Genomic DNA, 19,151 nt, shown 5'->3' with positions numbered 1-19,151 from the left:
GATGTGGGGCAATGAGGCTACAGAAGAGGGCCCTGTGTCACAGGCCCAGCTTCAGGCTCTCGGCTAGGTCCTTGAGTCTGAAGCCCTGCTCAACCCACCAATGTGATCCCTCCTCATGGCAGTGGCCCAGCCCCAAGGCTTCGAGGCCACCTCACTGGCAGTTCTATTGATCACCAGTCCTGGGGGGTCCCACTTCCCAGATGCCTCCTGCTTGGCGCTCCCAGCCCTGAGACCCAGACCAGACCACACCCACCACTGGGGAGGACAACTGGAGCCATGGAGCACACCCTGTCTACACCCACTCCAGATGCGCAAGTGTTAAAGGGATGAAGAATTCCCAGTGTTGGCAAGGAAATGGGCAAACAGGCCTCACAGTAATAAAAAAAATGCTCATACACTTTGACCCCAAATGCTGCTTACCCCGATACATCCTGTTACAACAATAACAGCGAATGTGTACTTAGCACTTTCTGTGGGCTGGCTCCCTATGCACACCGCTCTAATGGCCCCCTCCTCCGCCCATCGAGCACATACTACCCATCATTTTGCAGATGAGCAAACTAAGGCACAGAGGATACCTAACTCATAGGAGATGATTTTGTGGGGCAGGATTATGGGAAACTACTGTTTACTCCACACAGGTGGGCACGATTTGCATTTCTGGTTTTTGGAATGCAAAGGCCTCAAGCCACCAGAATCGTCCTTCTTCTACCAGCCCCGGAAATGCTCCTCTCCATCCTGTGAGTTCACCACCCTAGTAGCGGTCACTGACTCCACTTACCCCCCCACAGCCAACTGGTCACCAAGTCACGTCCATTCTCAGATCCGGCATCAAAGACAGGGTGGCCAGGAGTGCCAGGCCTGTCCTTCTCCTCTCCCTGCTACCTTGGCACTCAAAGAGCCTAGACGCCTAGCAGTGGACACTTCTGGCCAGAGAGCCACTCTAGTCATTCCGGGCTGCCCATCTCCAGTCCCCTCCCTCTCCTCTCCACTATCTGGCCAGCCTCAATGTCCTTTCCCTGGCTCACCATACCAGTGTCTCCCCACTGGTCTAGACCTTACCCAGTGGTCAGAGGATCTTTCTAGAACACAAGTCCCTCTCCTGCCTAAAACCATTCCCTGCCTCCTGCTGTTTGAGGGAAGAATCTGAACTCCTCCCATGATCCCTCAGTCAACTTTTTCACCTGCCACCTGCCTGGTGCTCACTCCAGCCCCAGAATCATAAGTGAGGCCCCCTCCTGGGGGCGCCTCTGCATGGTCCTGAAGCCTGAAGCTCCGGGCAGGAACTGGCTCACTGTACTTGACATTTCCTTAATGCAAAGATGAGGGCCTTTGCTTGGTGTCCTCGCCAGCAAGGGACTTGACTGGTGATTGTCCCTGACTGGCTTTGAGGATCTGGGGGACAGCGTGTAGGCAGGTATGGAGGTGAGGGATGGAGGTACAGGTGACCTGCACTGAGGTGGGCACATCAGCCAGGGGTAGATCTGGAGGAAGATGATGCGTCTGTGGGCGTGAACTTTTGAAAGATCTCTGGGACCTCAAGGTGAAAATGTCCCTGAGGTGGTCAGAAATTTAGGACCTCAAATGCCCACCTCTCTAGAGCTTTCTCCATGGAATGAGGACAATTGCCTGCATGCCTCTCTCTTCTTACTCCTTCTGCTCCCATGCCATCTGGAACTAGACACCAGACACCTATCACCTCCCTCAAAGCTGCTCTAGCATCTAGTGAGCCACTTCACCCCTCTGGCCTTAATTTCCTAGTCTACAAGTCTCCTCATAGGTCCCTTCCACTGAGAGCAGCACCCTGGCCTGGAGTTCTCCAAGCCTCGGGAAGGCAGGGTGAAGGGCAGCGTGGATCTGGAGCAGGAGAAAGGTCAGCTGGGGTTGGTGTGTGTGGTGGGTGCAGGCTAGGTGCACATGGGGCTAAGGATATCCCGGGAACCCCAGCATGAAGACCTCTACCACCTGCCTAGGAAGCCGGGGCTGATCACTGGGGGGCTGTTGAAGCAGGTGCTCTGGGGTGGCATGGAGGTAATTTTGGGAAGCCGGGAGCAGTGGTGAGGTTGAGTGGAAGTGGGGGCCATCTGAGTACCTCCAGGGTGGGGAGGAGGAGAACCCTGGCAGATGCTGAGCCCCCAGTGCAGCGCAGCTGCGGGTGCAGCCAGCTGTGCCGGGCAGTTGCCCCCGCCTGCCTGGGGTCAGGATGGGCGGTGTTATCACACTGCCCAGCTGGCTCAGAGGTGGCCCCCCAGCGCTTCTAAATCGGGGCCGTGGGCTCCTGCCGCAGGAAGAGGGAAACGCAGGCAGGATGTCCTCTCCTGTGGCCGACAAGTCCTTTCCCATGAACCCCTGCTGACCTCGCTGGCCACGTGGCGGGGCTCCCCCACTCGCCACCCTGACCTGCGCCTGCTCGTGGGCCACCCACACCCGGCTTGGCCTGGGGCGGGATGCGCCTGCTGTCTGCCCACCCAGCCTCAGCCGCTGCCACCATGCAGACCCCCACCTTCCTCTCGGCCTTTGGTGTGACCGGAAAACCAAGATCCCAAAGGAAGCCAGTGTCTGAAAAGGATCGAAACTCAGGAATCCCTGGCTCCAGCTGGACACGTCGGCCGGGTCTCACTCAGAGGTCGGTGCAGAGAGTATGAGTGTCTCTCCAGACTCTCTCCCTGCCCACCGCACTCCCCGAGGGGGATCTCAGAGGGCTGTGGGGGCACAGCCTATGCTCGGGTGGAAAGAAATCTGTCACATGGAGGAAAATACCCAGACAACAGCAGGAGGGCTGGAAGCTAGACCTAGGGAAGAACTCCTCCTCATGGCTAAGACCCCACTTAATTTCCCTGGGTTCCCTGATTCCCTTCATTCCATCATACTCAAGTGCTCCCAACTTTCCTCCTTCCTTATCTGGCCAAGTTGCATCAACTGGGATCTCCCAGGAAGTCCTGACGTCCTGCCTCCCAGCGGACAGCCTTACCTTTCCCCACATCCGCTCTTCCTCCCAGGGTCCCCATCTGGTAAACAACCTCATGACCTATTCTGTTGTTTAAGCCAGAGACTGGCCCTCCCCACCATCTACTCCCTGGTGCATTTTCTGGGTTCACCCACAGCCTCCTTGCTGTGGGCTTGCATCTGGTGGTGTCTTCGCGGGCCTGGCCAGGTGACACCCTACTCAGAACCTCCTCTTTTCAGATGTGCCGTTGGCTCCTGCTTCATCTAACCCCCACCCCAGACTCTAGCCCCACCTGGCCACCACATGTCCCTATACACCATCTGTCCCCATACACTATCTAGACTTTCCTGCCTCTAGGCCTTCGAGGGATTCTTTGCCCTGCTTGGAAATCCCTGCCCTGGAGTCTGCAGACCCTCCAGGAAGTCTCGAGCTGGAAGTGCCATGACTTCCTGTGTAGCCACAGCCACCAGCTGCGCCTCACTGGGGTCACTGACCACTTTTGTCTCTGGGCTATAGATGATGCCATGTCTGTGTGCCTGCTAGTCTGGCACTCAGGAAATCCCTGCAGGATGAGGCCGGGTCCAAATCCCCCCAGACCACACTGAGCACTGTAGCTTGTGAGTTGCACAGAACTGTAGTTGCCTTCCCTGGGTCGGGGTTTGACTGCCTGGGGGCAGGGTGGAGAAGGCACAGCTGGGAGCTGGCCAGATACCTCATGCCCGCTATACTCTGGGGAGGCAGAGTCCCTCAGCCACACTGACCCTGTGCCTCCAGCCTGGCGGGTGCATGAGCAACATTTGTACTGACATCACAAGAGCACTGAGCAGGGGCCAGTGGTCCACAGGCACCAAGTATGGTGAGCCCAGCCCCCACATCCTTCTTGCACCAACTTGTATCCCTGTTCCTCCCCCATACCTCTGTCCCACACCTGGGATGGGCTCAGGGCTGAGGAGCTTGGAAACCAAAGAGCTGGATGGCCATGTGCCACTTAGCCCATAGCAGGGGCCAGTGTCCTCAGGCCAGGCCAGTGCAGCTGCCCAGCTGTCGCCTGCTTCCCCTGCATGTCCCTGAACTGACTGCCCACTGCCCAGAGGCACAAACAGTCTCTCTAGACTAAGCCCAAGGGACAAAGCCTCTTGGGGCTGACCTCTGCCACCTGCACTCTCTACAAGGACGTTGCCCAGGCAAGACTTTTTGGAACTGGGCTGAGGCACCGAGCCTTGAAGTTCAGCCCAAGCACAGCCCCTCAGTACTTTCCAGCCTGTCGCACTGCTATGCAAAGGAAAACTGAGGTGCAGGGAGAGGAAGAGAGGGGGCACAGGCCATCAGTAAATAACTTAGGGAGAGAGCTGGGACAAGGGTCTGGTTCTAGGACCAAGAGCACACCTTTGAAGGGTTAGCTTCAAGGTCCCAGGCTTCTATTTGCCAGCGCCTAGCCTCCCACCCTGGCTGCGCTGACACTCAACTGAAGTGTACGAGCTTCTCTGCTCGAGCATCCCTCATAAGGCCGCAGAGTCTTCCTTGCCCAGTAGCGGGTGAGGCAAATGAAGGGCTCAGGGAAGGCAGCAATGGGCATCTCCGTGGTCATCTCCCTACCAGCTGAGCCCTGATCCAGCCTGCACCGCCCCCCCTTCCATGGACCCTTCAGATAACATCCTGTCTCCTCCCTTTCACTGTCCAACTTCGGTAAGAATCACCTGCACTCACATCAGGACTAGCCTCACCCACCTTCCTTCCTCCACCTGCCGAGCTCCAGGACACCAGCCTCTCCTGGTTCTTACACCATGAAGAATGTTTCCATCTCCCTGGAGGCCTCTCCCTCTCTGGCCCCTCTGGGGAGGGGGCATCCAATCTTGGACCCTTTGCTCTGCTCCTTCTGCAGCTCCCAAGCCCAATCTGTCTCTAAGACACTACACCCAGCTGCCTGCCAGATGTCTCCTCAAGGCGAGGTCGCCCATCCCTCAGTCTCACAGTCCAACCAGGGCCCATTCACTTCTCCCACACTCATTAGTCACTCAACAAACATACTAAGCACCTGTGAGAGCCTGGCCCTAGGCTGGGAGCAGGGAAATGAGAAGAGCCCAGGGGCAGTAGGATTAGTTCAGATCTGGCCAAACTGAGGCCCAGACAGATGCTCTCCTCTCACCCTCCCCCAGGTTCATCCACACCTCCCTTTGCCCATGAAGGCAGAGAGACCCTGGCTCTGTCATCCAAAACACCTGGGCTGACTACTTCTCTTACTACTACTAGCCTCCTGGGACCTTACCCTAGTTACCTATGTCCTTAGTCTAAGCATTGCCATCTGAAAAATGGGTCTCACACTCCCTTGCGAGGATTAAAAGAGATGAAGCATGAAAAGCCAATATTCAATGCTCGCAATGTTCCAAACAGGGAGGTTCTCATCCCTCTCTTCAGACCTCCCAGCACTCCTCTTCCAACCACTGGGGACGCATAGCCCTCTCTCTTATCCTCTGATTTCTAGGGTCACCAGTTCTTGCGTGGACTTCCAGTTCATCCCCGCTCCACTCCTGAAGCTTTTCCCCTGACATCTCCATCCAACCATATCCTTCTGCCATCTCCTCAGCCCCCACATTCCCTTCTCTCCAAACCCAGATCCAGCTTCTCCAGTGCTTAAGACCCTTCCGTAGTGGCCCCCGCCTTATGGTCCAGGTTTCTTAACTCGGCCTTCAAGACCCCTGCACTCCCAGGTACCGGGAGGGCCGGCCTCCTGCCTCTTCTGCCCTGCCGATCGCTCACAAGTTGCCAACTCAAGATTCATCTCAAGTTCCAACACGCACCTGCGCGCAATCCTCCCGACGGCGCCCTTCTCCAGCGGTCCCGAACCCCCGCCCCCGCAGTCCTTGGCCTGGGGAAGGTGGGCGCCCGCCCCGAGCGCCCTCTGGGGGACCGACTTCGAGCGCCAGACAGGAGACCTCGGGAAGTGCGCACTCAGGTCTGCGGCCCGGCGGGGACGGCCGCCTTGCCGCCCAGGGACGATCCCCGGCGCGCGCGGGTCGGAGGGCCGGGACTCCGCCGGCAAGCGAGTCAGGAAGCGAAGGATCCAGAATGAGAACGCAGCGAGACCAGGCCCGGCTCCAAGGGGACTGGGCCACAGAGCGAGGTCGGGAACCCAGCACCATCCCTGCGCTGCGGTGCGGCCAGAGCGCCGTCCCTGACCCGGCTGCAGTCCCCGCCCGCCCTTTCCTCCTCCCGGGCGCCCCAGGCGCGACCCACGGTGTTCCGTCCGGGGTGCATACCCCTGGCCCCGGGCCTCGTCTCTCCTGGTGCCCCAAGCTCGCAGGTGCCCAGACCCCCGCCCGTACCCCGTCGGCGCGGTCCCACTACTCGCCCCGAGAGAGCGTCCCCCTCGCGGCCAGCCGCGCGCTCGGGCGGGCGGAGAGCTCACCGCGCTCGCTGTCGAGGAGTCCGAGGCAGAGCCACAGACGCAGGCACAGCGCGGCACCCCGCTGCATCTCCGGCCGCTGCCGCGCGGGTCCCACTAGCGCCGTGGCCGCTGGGGCTCCGAGTGTGAGCGCGGGAGCGGGCGGGGCCGGGGCGGGGCTCCAGGGCGGGGCCGGGCGCCTCAGGCCGCCCCTCGCACCTCTCAGCCCGCCCCCGACCCGGGGCATCCCGCTCCGCAAGACCGTGCTGCTTCGCGCCGCGGCTCGGAGGAGGGTGAGTGCCCCCTTCGAGTCACCGCCCCTCTTGAGCCCCGTGGGACCGCTCCGGCTGGCGGAGAACGCAGGTACTGCTCCTGTCCTTGGTTGTGTGCTTAAACCGGAATGGAGCCCCGCAGTCCAGGTTGGACAAAATGTGGCAGCGCGTATTTTTCTGTCTTCAGATAATAAATACTACATTTAAAGTAAGCGGGGGCGGGGGAGACGGGGAGAAAGCAATAAATATAATTTAAAAATGGCTGTAAGTCAAATCTTTGAGAACATTCCACAGACTTTATCTTACCACCTACGTGGTGCCGTAGGTGCCCTGGGCCAGGCGCCCGCCATACCCTACCTCCACTCGCGGGCATGGCCTCCTCTTTAGAGCGCCCCCAAATATTTTTGCTCTGAGCTCATTCATAAGTCCTTTTATCAGGTGACACTTTACTCTCTGACTTGGCAACCCTCCCACAGATTTCCTTTCTCTTTTCAGTTCCGTGTCTAGAATTTTCCTATTTAAAAATAAAATCCCATGACGATGACTATCTCCCTTCCTTGCTATTATTCTGTTTCATTCACACTTTTCCCATTCCTCTCCTCCCCCCGCCCCGTCCGTTTATCCTTGCCAAAAACCAAGACCGGATCGCTGATAACCATTACCAACTCTCAAGTAGAAATAAGAGTTAAATATATTATTAAGTTGGAGTCACAACTCAGTGGGGATAGTTTTGATGATTTAATAAATAAAATGAGGAAAACTAGGCGACCAAATAATAAAGTTAGATTTTTCTCCCCCACATATTTTCATGTTTTAGTTTTAAAATAAAAAAAAAAAATTGTGAGATGTAACAATACATAGAAAATATAGATCAATGGATTATAAATGTAAAATTTAAGGCGAACACTATGTGCCCACTCCCAGATCAAGGGGTATAGAATGGCACTAGAATATCAGAAGCCCCTCCTTCCCAACACCAACCCCTCCCCAATCTCCAAATTCTGGCTTTATCATTCGCCTGCTTTTCTTATCATTTTATTACCCAAATATATGTTTTGATTGTTTTTTTAAACCTTATTTAAATGGATTTATCTCATACATATTTTTTTGCTTGGAATCTTTGGTGAGATTCCTGTGTACTGCTGTACTGACCTATATTTTGCTCATTTTCCTTGCTGTGTAGTCTTCCGCTGTGTGAAAACAATTTATTTGTCCATCTACTGTACTGTTGATGGAAGTTTGGGTTGTTACCAATTTCCAACTTTTTGCTGCTATGAACACTCTTGTATAGGTTTCTTAGTGTACATGTACCCTGTTCTCTAGGGTATGTGTCTAAGAGTGACATTGCTAGGTCATATCATAGAATGTGTATCTTTAACTTTGTAGACAGTGCCAACTCTTTTTTTGTTGTTTGTACCATTTTGCATTCCATGGTGGTGTAACTGGTTCCCCGTATCCCACATCTTCATCAACACATTATTGTCAGTTTTGATTTTAAAAATTTAGCCATTCTAGTTGGGTACAGTGGTATCTTATTATGGTTTTCATTAGTTTTTCCCTAATTACTGTTGAAGTTGAGCACATTTTTATAACTGGCCATTTGGATTTCAAGTCTTTTGCTCCTTACCGTTACCAATTGTCTTTTTCTTATTGATTTGTAGTAGTTTTATATGTTCTGGATATGAGTCTTTGCCAGTTCTCATTATTATTGCTGTGTAAAAAATTACTCCATAATGTAGTGGTATGAAACAGCACTGTTTGTTTGTCTGTTTTTGGTTTTGCTCATGCTTTTGAGAGTCAGGCATTTTAGAAGGTTTGGGCTGGGTAATCCTCTCTTGGCACCTCTCATGCAGTCACTGTCAGCTATCTGAAGGCTTGACTAGATTGGATGGCTGGCAGGTGATGCTAGCTGTTGTCTAGAAGCTCAGCTGGGGCTGTCAACCTGGGAACCCATTCCCGGCCTTTCCAGCATGGCAATCTCAGGGTACGTGAGCTGGCTTCCCCAGAATGAGCCTCCCAGGAGAACCAGCAGAACATGATTTCAAAGTAGTCACAGCTTGCTCAGGTGACATACGCTCCAGCTCTCAGATGGAGAGAGGCAAGGTCACACTGCAGAAGATATTGTTGAGACCATCTTTGAAAAATACACTTGACCACAACGTGGTACAAACTCCCTCCCACATTCAGTCTTACTTTTCATTCTCTTACTGGTATCTTTTGGCGGGGAGGGGACAGAAGATCTCAATTTTAATACAGAACCCTTATGAATTATGTTCTTTATGGTTAGTGCTATTTGTATCCTTCAAATAAATCTTTATCTTGATGTCATGAAGATTTTTTTATTATTTACGAACTAATTCATTTGTCTCTCACATTTAGATCTTCAGGTACCTGTAGTTGCTTTCCGTGTCATGTGAAATGAGAGCTCGTTTCTTCTTTTTTTTCCCTATAAGGATAATTGTCCCATTACTATTTATGAAAAGACCATTCTTTTCACGCCGGTCTCTAGTTCCACACTAGACATAAATTATGGTTATAAATCCACATTGCTTGGGTCATTTTCTGGGCTCCATCTAGTTGTTCATGGGACTAGTTGTCTATTTTTGTATCATTGTCATGTCTTTATTGCTCTATCGTTATAAAAATCTTGATATGTAGAAGAGCAAGTCCCTCTGACTTATTCTTCAGAGGTGACTGCAATTCTTCACAATTAAAATTTCTATTTAAATTTTAAACTCACCTTGTGAGTTTTTGCACACATATGGGACACTAGAATTTGATTGAGGTGACAATCTATGACCAATTTGGGGAAAAATGACTATCTTTCAATCCATAAATATGGTATATCTCTCTGTTTTTAGGTTCTTATAATCTCTATCCATAATGTTTTATTGTTTTCTGTGTAGAGTGCTTGGACATTTTTGGTTAGATTTATTCCTAGATATTTAATATTCTTATGCTATTATAAAGATAATCGTACCATTTTTCTAATTGTTTGCTCTTTATATATAAATCATATATAAAAATACAATTGATTTATGAAAACCAGGTAGTTTGTTTTCTTATTACTGAGTTTTTAAGATTCTTTATATATTCTAGATATAAATCTTTTATCAGAAATATGATTTGCAAATACTTCCTTCCAGGCTGTGAGTTGTCTTTTCATTCTCTTAACAGTGTCTTTTGAACAGCAAGTTTTTAATTTCAATGAAGCCCAATTTATAAATTTTTTTCTGTGTGGATTTTACTTTATCCAATATTAATATAGATTAGTGTTAGCATGATGTATGTTTTTATAACCTTTTACTATTTGCGTTTTTATATTTTAAGCATATTTCTTATAGGCTGCATTTAGTTGGGTCTTGCTTTTTTATTCAATTTGACAATTTTTGCCTTTTCATTGTTGTAGTTAGTCCACTTGCATTCAGGTTTAAATTTGTCATCTTGATAATTGTTTCCTATAATTGTCCCACCTGTTCCCTTTTTCCTCTTCCTCTGTCTTTTTTCTCTTTTGAATTGGATATATTTTTTTCATAGTTTTATTTTATCTCCTTTGTTGGCTTATTAGCTATATCTCTTTGTTTTCTGAGTTTAGAGGTTGCTTTATGGTTTTTGGTATACATCTTTAACTCCTAATAGCCTACCCTCAAGTGATAACATACCTTCATGCATCATATAAACATCTTATGATAATTTACCTCCATTCTCCCCTCTCGGCTTGTAAGATATTGTTGCCATTCCTTTCATTTGTACATATCATAAACCCCACAATACACTGTCATTGCTTTTGTCTAAGCAGTCACTTATCTTTTAGAGACATTAAATAATAAGAAAGAATATCATATATTTATCATTTTTGATCTCATATTTTCATCAGTTATTTTCCTTCTGCCTCGAGGGCTTCTTTTAACATTTCTTTTAGTTAAAAAAATTTAGAAATGTTAAAAGAAAGGTGGGTCTGCAAGTGATGAATTCTTTTAGCTTTCATGTGTCTGAAAAGTCTATTTCTCTCTTCTTCTGGGACTCCGATTACAAGAATATCAGACCACTCATTGCCCCAGTGTTTCCTGAGACTCTCTTCATTATTTTTAACTTTTTTATTTTTTAAAAATTGTGGTAAAATGCACAAACAGAAAATTTACCATCTTAACTATTTTTAAGTGCACAGTTCAGTGGCACTAAGTGCACTCAGATTGTCGTGTAACCATCTCCACCATCCATCCCCAGAACGCTTTACCTCTTTCAATCCTGACTCTCTGTGCTCATTAAACAATAAAACTCTATTCTCCCTCCCCCCAGTTCCTGGCAACCACCATTGTACTTTCTATATGTATAAATTTGACTACTCTAGGTATTTAGTATAAGTAGAATCATAGTGGTTTCGTAACTGGCTTATTTCACTCAGCGCAATGTCCTCAATGTTCATCCATGTAGCGTATTGCAGAATTTTCTTCCTTTTAAGGGCTGCTTAAGATTTCATTGTTTGTATATACCACATTTTGTTTATCCATTCATCTGTCGACGGACGCATGATTTGCTTCTACCTTTTGGTTAGTGTGAATACACTGCTATGAACATGGGTGTATGAATATCTCTTCAAGTCTCTGATTTCAGTTCCTTTGGGTATATACCTAAAAGAATTGCTAGACCATATGGCAATTCTATTTTTAATTTCTAAAGAAACTTCCATAAACTTTCTACAACAGCTGTACCATTTTGCCCTCCCACCAAGTGTGCAAGAGTTCCAATCACTCCATAGCCTCACCAACACTAGTTATTTTTTTTCCTGATAGTAGCTGTCCTGATGAGTGTGAGGTAGTATCTGCTTGTGATTTTGATTTGCATTCCCCCACCGTTAGTGATGTCGAGCATCTTTTCATGTGTTTATTGGCCATTTGTACATCTTTGGAGAAATGTCTATTCAAGTCCTTTGCCCATTTTTAAAATTGGGTTGGTTTTTCTTTTAGCCTTTTTTTCCCCAAGTGTGTTTCACTTGAATAGTTTCTATTGCTATTTTTTGAGTTCCCTAGTTTTTTCTTCTGCTAACTTATTATTAAGCCCTTCCAGTGAATTTTCATTTCTGATATTATAATTTTCAGCTCCAGGATTCCATTTGATCTTTTTATATATCTTCCAATTCTGTGCTCATTATGTTCATTTGTTTTCTTTTTAAATTCTTCAACATACCTACAACTGTGTTAAAGTCATTGTCTGCTAATTCCATCATCTCTCTTGTTTATGGGTCTGTTTCTGTTGACTAGTTTTTCTCTTGGTTTTAGTGTCACTTTCCTGCTTCTTTACATGATTAGTAATTGTTATTGGATTTTGGACATTTTTAACATTACACTAATGAATGTCTGGGTTTTTTATGTTCCTTCCAAGGGTACTAATATTTGGTCTGGCAGAGAGTTAACTTACTTTTAGATCAGTTTGTTTCTTTTGACATGTATTTTTAATCTTTGTGGTGGTGATGTGGTACTCTCCTATTAAGGCTTTATTCTTTCGCGATTTCTACTGAATGCCTCAGGTGTGCAACGAGGTCTCTCCATTTTGACTGTTGCTTTGGCCCTTTTTGAGGTCTTGGAATTTCTCAGCCTGCAGACCTTTGCCTGGCCTCTTGGAAGTTTTGCCTTATACAAAGGCAAATACAGCTCAGCACTCAGAGAAAACCTTAAGGTAACTCATTTCCACATTCTGGAAGGCTTTTTCTGCATAACTCAATCTTGTCCTATACCCTGTATCAAAAATTCCAGCTGCCTTGACCTTCCCAATTCTAAGGTCTGTCATCTCAACATGGCAGTTCTACCATGCCTTATATGGGTTTATTCTCCTTGTGCCATGATCTAGAAAGCTGAAAATTTTGTAGGACACACCCAGCAAGAAAGTTGAAATATATGTAGAAATCACCTGGCTTGTTGTACAATATCTGAAAAGCATTGTTTCATATGATTTGTCCAGTTTTCTGGCTGTTTATTGTAGGAAGGAAAATTTTGAAAGTGGAAGTCTTCTCATTTGGTTGAATTTGCTTTTATATGTATATTGGTTATTTGAATATTCTCAGTTTTAAAGTGTCTGTTCAATTCTTTGGTCTATTTTCTATTTGATAGTCTTTTTGTTAATCTCTGGAATATCTTTACATATTCTGGATACAAATCCTTTGATGGGCATATGCATTGCAAAAATCATCTACTCAGTGACTTGCCTTTCATTATTTAATGCTGTCTTAGATAAATGTAAGTTATTATTTTTAATATTATCCATTTTATAATCTTTTCCTTTTGTGCATATTTTTTTATATTCTATTCTAAAATGTTTCTGCTTACTCCAAAATCATAAAGATATTTCTTCCACTTTTTTCTCAATATGTTAGTTTTCCCTTTGCAGTTATATTGCCAACCTAGAAGATAGGTATCAATATTCACATTTTCCTCATGTTATTTATTGACTTAGTATAATTTGTTGAAATAACCATTCTTTCCCCACTGCATTGCTAAGGTACATTTGACATAAACCTTGTCACCTTATATAGATGGGTCTGTTTCTGAACTGTTATGTTTTATTTGTCTACTTGCCTATTCTTGTCTTCGTTCTATATAGTTGTAATTAATATGGTTTCTGAATAACTTTTACTATTTGGGAGTGTTAGTTCTTGAAATTCATGTTTCTTTTTCTGGAATATCTCACTTTTCACTGGCCTTTTGCATTTCCATATTAATTTTAGAATCACCTTGGTAATTTTCAGAAATGAAAAATTTTCAGAACTTTAACTGAAATTATATTGATTGGATTTGGAGGAATTACCATCTTAATTTTCAATTAGGAATATGCCATGTCCATCCATCTAGCTAGTTTATCTTTCATTTCTATCAGTAATGTTTTGTAGTTTTGACTTGCTGTATTTTATTATAATTCAGATCATAGCATTTTCTAATTTTCAGTGTAATTTCTTTTTTGAACTATGGGTTATTTAGAGTTGCATTGCTCAATTTACAAATATTTGTGGATTTTCTGAGTCACCTTTGATTTCTAGCTTAATTTGCCTGTAATAAGAGAATGTATTCTCACTGAGTTTAATCCTATGAAATTTACTGAAACTTGCTTTTAGGCTCAGCATATGGTCTATCTTGATAAATGTCTGATATGTACTTGGAAATAATATACTTGAAAAGTTATTTAGTGTAACATGGCACTATATATGGCACTTAAGTCAAGTTGATTAATCGTGTTGTCTAAATCTCCTATATCTTTGACTTTTTGTTTGTTTTCTTGTTTTGTCAATTACTGAAACAGTTATGTTAAAATTCTAACTAATTTAATTTTTTCAATTTTTCTTTTAATTTTATTAATTTTTGCTTTGTATAATTTGAATGTATATTATTATATATTTATGTATTTGCTTCCCATGAGTTAATGAAGTGCTTTTTATTTTGCTTTTCAACAGATTAATCAAATATGTTTTGTAGTTACACATTTTTCTTCTATTAATGTGGTAGATTGCAAAGACAGCCACTATCCTGATAAAGACTAACTAGAACTTTAAACAAACATAATCAGTTGGGAGGGTCATTGAGAGGAGCTGGGGCTTATGGAAATTCTCGTGCTCTACGTAATCATGAGAACCCTACGGGAAGAACTCTATGTTTATAATAAAGCTCTATGGTTCCAACTTCCCCTTCCCTTTTCTTCCTTTTCCTTTCAATAAATACCCCTTTACTTGGCAGGCAGGCTGGAGTGTGTACGTGGCTTGCCATGCACGTGGCTTGCCATGTCTTCATGAACTAGGTTGCAACCATTTATTTTTCATGAATAAATCCTTTTCAGTGACGAAACACCTAGTCCATATTATTTTTCAGTCAACAGTCCTTTACTTCTGACTGTATTCATGCCCTTTACAATGTGACTTGGCAGTTCCTTTCATCAATTTTATGTATTTTGATAAAATATTAGAAGTATGTATATTTAAGATGGATATATCTTCCTGTTGAATATTCCCCTTTAGTTGTATGTGATATTTGTAACTTTTATCTCTTGTAAGACATCATAACTTAAAGTCTACTTGGTCTGACATTATTATAGCCACACCAACTTTCTGTTGGTTATATATGTGTGATTAATCTTTTACCATCCTTTTACATCCAAACCATAGTCATTTCTGCTCTAATTCAATACATGCATTTCTAAAAATTACTATACTACCAAAATCTCACAATAAAAACCACAGAGCATATGGAGGGATTGAGACCAGGGGTAGAACACTGAAAAACTTCATCAGCAACACATTAAAAAAAGATAAAAACTTAGAAAAATGCTAGCACAGATTCTATTTCTAGCATGGCAACATAAGGAGCCATGTGAACATTGGTGACAAATTGTTTTAAAACAACCATTTAAAGTCTCTGGAAATGGTCCTAAGGGCACACAGAAATTAAAGAAACATTTATTAAGGAAAAACTACTAAAACTCAGTTAAGAATAGCAAGAGTCTTGATAACTACACCACAACCTGCTCTATCCCTCCCATCCTTCAGCTCAGAGTAATGGAAACTCCATTCTAGACAGGTGTAGCCAAGAACACAGAGCACTTTCTCCCCCAGCCCTCAATTGGAGGCCCATGGCATCTTCTTAGGAGGGGCAGAGCATCAGAATTTCTTGTTATGCCCCTGGCTAGCCATTGCAGAGGCTAAGTTCTGGGTGAATGTAGCCGAGAAGTGGGGTGCCTGTCTTCTGTTTAGCCCCCACTCATAGGACAAAGGCTTTACCTGGGGTGTGGGGCCCTGAATATTCTTGCACACCTTGTTTGTAAAACTTCCTGTGAGAAAGATTAGGTGTATGATTTAACAAAGACTCCCATGCCAGGAGATGCAAATCAAGAAAAACAGAGACAGCAGCTCCCCCTCTTCTCTTATGGAGTACCCAGATCCTAAAGCAGGTGTTTCTCCCAGAGAGAGACATGCCACTGTCCTCACTCCCAGATCTAGAGGAGTGGCTCAGAGATTGTTCCCAGAGAGAGAGGTGGGTGTAAAACAAAGTACTTTGAAGCTCTTCCAAAAAAAACAAAACAAAACCACCCTGAGTTTATTTTCAACAAAACGTAAGAATGTTGAAGCCTAAGGGTATGTCAAAAACAATGGATGTTGTGATGAAAAATAATAAAAGGAGACACTGATAGATTTATTAGAGATATAAGTTAAACCATAGGGTGCCTCGTTTATCAGAGAGAACCAGGAAATGAAACAGCTAAGAAGAGGCTTCCTCTCAAACAATGACTTCAAAATCTATCCCTGTAAAGAAGCCCAGATTTAATTTAATCAATCTGTGCAGCAATTTAAGCCCCGGGTCATTGTTAAAAACAATAGAGCAATCAGTCAACAATTAGTGGAGCTTAACATCTGGGTGGAGAGAAGAAATGAATCAGAGAGGCCCAAATCACTGTCATCCCAGGGTGACTGCACATGCTTAAAGCTGTACCTGCCAAGGAGTGCAATACAGGCTTCATACTGCTGGGAGAAATCGATGCCACTAAAATAATCCACTAAAGAGATAAACAACAAATAACAAGTCCTGAGGAAAGGAAAGGTGGAGGCCAGTACCCAGAGTTGCTATAATATGTTACCTAAAATACTTAGTTTTCAACAAAAAATGTATAAGACATGAAAGAAATCCATGAAAGTCTGACCCATACATGGAGAAAAAAATCAGGCAACAGAAACTTCCTGTGAGAAAGATCAGGTGTCTGATTTAACAAAGACTTCAAAGGAGTCATAAACATCTTCAAAGAACTAAGGTAAACCATGCTTAACATAATAGAGGTATGATGACAATGTCTAATTAAATGGAGACTATAAGAGGTATAAATAATTAAAAAGAATCAAATGGAAATTCTAGAGCAGAAAAATACCCTAACTGAAATTTAAAATTCACTATAGTAGGCTTAACAGTACATTTGAACTAGCAGAAGAAAGAATTAGTGAACTGGAAGATAGAACAATACAGAGTATATAATCTGAGGAACACAGCGAATAAAGGATGAAGAAACATGAACAGAGCCTCATAGAAATGTGGGACACAATTAAGTGCACAAACATATGTGAAATGAGAATGACAAAAAAGTTTGGAGACAGTGAAAGCAGAAAAAATATTTGAAGAACCAATGGCTGATTTGAAGGAAAATTTTAATTTATACATTTGAAAAGCTCAATGAAATTCAAGTAGGAGAAACAGGAAAAACACAGAGATCCAAAAACAGACACATCCTAGTAAAAATATTGAAAGACAAAGAGAAAATCTTTAAAGCAGCTAGAGCAAAATGAATCATCACCTACAAAGTAACCTCAGTAAGATTAAAAGCTGACATCTTAGCAGATACAATGGACAACATAAAGCACTTGGATGACATATTCAAAATGTTCAAAGAAAAAAATTGTCAACCAAGAATCCTATGTCCAATAAAACTTTCAAAAATGAAGGTATAATAGACATCCCCAGAAAAACGATAACTGAGAATTTGCTTCTAGAAAATCCACCTTACAAAAAATACTAAAGGAAGTTCTTCAAACTGGAAGCAAGTGATCGCAGACAGTAATTCAATCCACATGAAAAAATAAAGAACACTAGTAAAGATAGGTATAAAAGACAGTGCAAATGACCATTTCTTTTCCTTTCTACTTCTAACAGATATGACAGACAATTGTATGAAACAATATGTATGTACTTGGGTTGTTAGAAATGCAATATATTTGCAATAATAGCAAAAAAGAGGAGGGTGGAATCAAAGCTGTTTTGGGCTAAGGAAATGACTCCTAATGGTAACTTGAGGCCACAAGAACAAATGAAGAGAACCAGAAGTGGTAAATAAGAAGGCTAATATGACAAAAGCTGTAATTATATACTCATTCTCTTTTCATCTCTAAGCTTCTTTAAAAGACATAAAATTATGTAAAGTTATAACAATATATTGTATTTGTAACATAAATGAAATATATATACAATAATGCCACAAAAGCGGGGGCAGGGGGATAGAAGAGAGCTATACAGTAGTAACATTTCTATGTGTACTGGAATTAAATTAGTGTAAATATGAGTAGATTCTGATTGGTTAAGATGTACATGTAAGCCCAAGAGCAATTACTAAGGAAATAACAAAAAATAGTTCAAAAATTATTAAAGAAATTAAAATGTTACAAAAGAAAATATTCACTGACTGCAGAAAAAAACAGAGCAGCAATAGAAGGACAGAAAAGACATGAGACATACAAAAACCAAAAATATAAGATAGCAGACAAAAATGTATCTATAGCAATAATAACATTAAATGTGAATGAACTAAATAATCTGGTCAAAAGGTAGAGATTGTCAGACTATACAAAAACGAGAACTAGCTATATGCTGTCTATAGAAGATACACTTTAGTTTCAAAGATACAAATAGATTAAAAGCAAAAAAAAAAGATAGAAAAAGATATAGCATGCAAACAGCAACCATAGGAAAGCTGGAGTAGCTATGCTAATATCAGACAAAATACACTTTAAAACAAATGATGTTACCAGATATAAAGAGGAACACTTTATAATGATAAAAAGATTAATCCATCAGATATATCAATGATAGACATATATCATTGATATATGTCTAACAACAGAGCATTAAAATACACAAATCAAAAACACATAGCAATAAATGGAGAAATAGACTATTAATTACAAAGTTGGAAACTTAAATACCCTACTTTCGATAAGGGATGGAACAACTAGGCATAAGATCAACAAGGAAATAGAAGACCTGAACACCACCATGAACCAACCAGACCCATATAACCTATAAGAACACTCCACCCAACAACAGCAAAACCAAGTGCACAGGTAAGATCCTATAAAATAAATAAAACCTCTATATATTTAAAAGGAATGAAATTATATAACATATGTTCTCTGACCACAATAGAAAGAAATTAAAAATTAATCACAAAAAGAAATTTGGGAAACTCATAAACATGTGGAAATTATACAACACATTTCTTTTCTTTTTTACTCTCTTTAATGTGGCCACTAGAAACATTTTTTAAAATTCATTTACTTATTTTTTTATGGTGACATTGGTTAATGAAATCCAATAAGTTTCAACTGTACACTTTAACAGTAAGGCATATATATATATTTACACTGTGTTCACCTCCCATAGTTAGTTTTCTTTCTGTCACCACATATTTGACCCCTTTACCCCATCTACTTCCTCCCTCACCCTCCCCGCTTCCTTCTGGTGACTACTAGTCTATTGTCCATGTCCATGAGTCTCTGTTTGTTTGTTCTGTTCATTTGTTGGTTTTAGGCTTATATCCCATATATAGGTGATATCCTGTGGTTTTCAACTTTTTCTATCTGGCTTATTTCGCTTAGCATGATTATCTCGAGGTCCATCCATGTTGTCACAAATGGCAGTATTTTATCTCTTCTTATGGCTGAGTAATATTCCATTGTATATATGTACACAACTTCTTTAGCCAATCATCTGTCGTAGGACACTTCAGTTGCTTCCATGTCCTGGCCACTGTGAAT

The 19,151-nt window shown here is 43.3% G+C and overlaps 2 protein-coding genes across 4 annotated transcripts in view; one reads left to right on the top strand and one right to left on the bottom strand.

The window, feature by feature from the left end:
* FLT4 (fms related receptor tyrosine kinase 4) overlaps positions 1-6,492 on the bottom strand; it is a 41,524-nt gene extending 35,032 nt beyond the window's left edge. For all 3 annotated transcript variants that reach the window (XM_039880215.1, XM_039880216.1, XM_039880217.1), the window contains exon 1: positions 6,354-6,492. In XM_039880215.1, the coding sequence (XP_039736149.1) occupies positions 6,354-6,420 (67 nt within the window). In that variant the 5' untranslated portion in view covers positions 6,421-6,492. The remainder of the gene's footprint in view (positions 1-6,353) is intronic.
* Positions 6,493-6,561: 69 nt separating this feature from the next.
* The window catches only part of LOC120616610 (nuclear envelope pore membrane protein POM 121-like), a 38,686-nt gene continuing 26,096 nt past the window's right edge, over positions 6,562-19,151 (top strand). Inside the window, exon 1 of the transcript XR_005656640.1 lies at positions 6,562-6,692. The gene's annotated coding sequence lies outside the window, so the exon portion shown is untranslated. The remainder of the gene's footprint in view (positions 6,693-19,151) is intronic.

The sequence above is a fragment of the Pteropus medius genome, unplaced genomic scaffold, assembly GCF_902729225.1.
Source record: "Pteropus medius unplaced genomic scaffold, Ma_sr-lr_union100, whole genome shotgun sequence".
In the NCBI taxonomy this organism is placed as follows: Eukaryota; Metazoa; Chordata; class Mammalia; order Chiroptera; family Pteropodidae; genus Pteropus; species Pteropus medius.
Note: the sequence above shows the minus strand (reverse complement) of the source record. Positions and strands in the feature narration are given on the sequence as shown.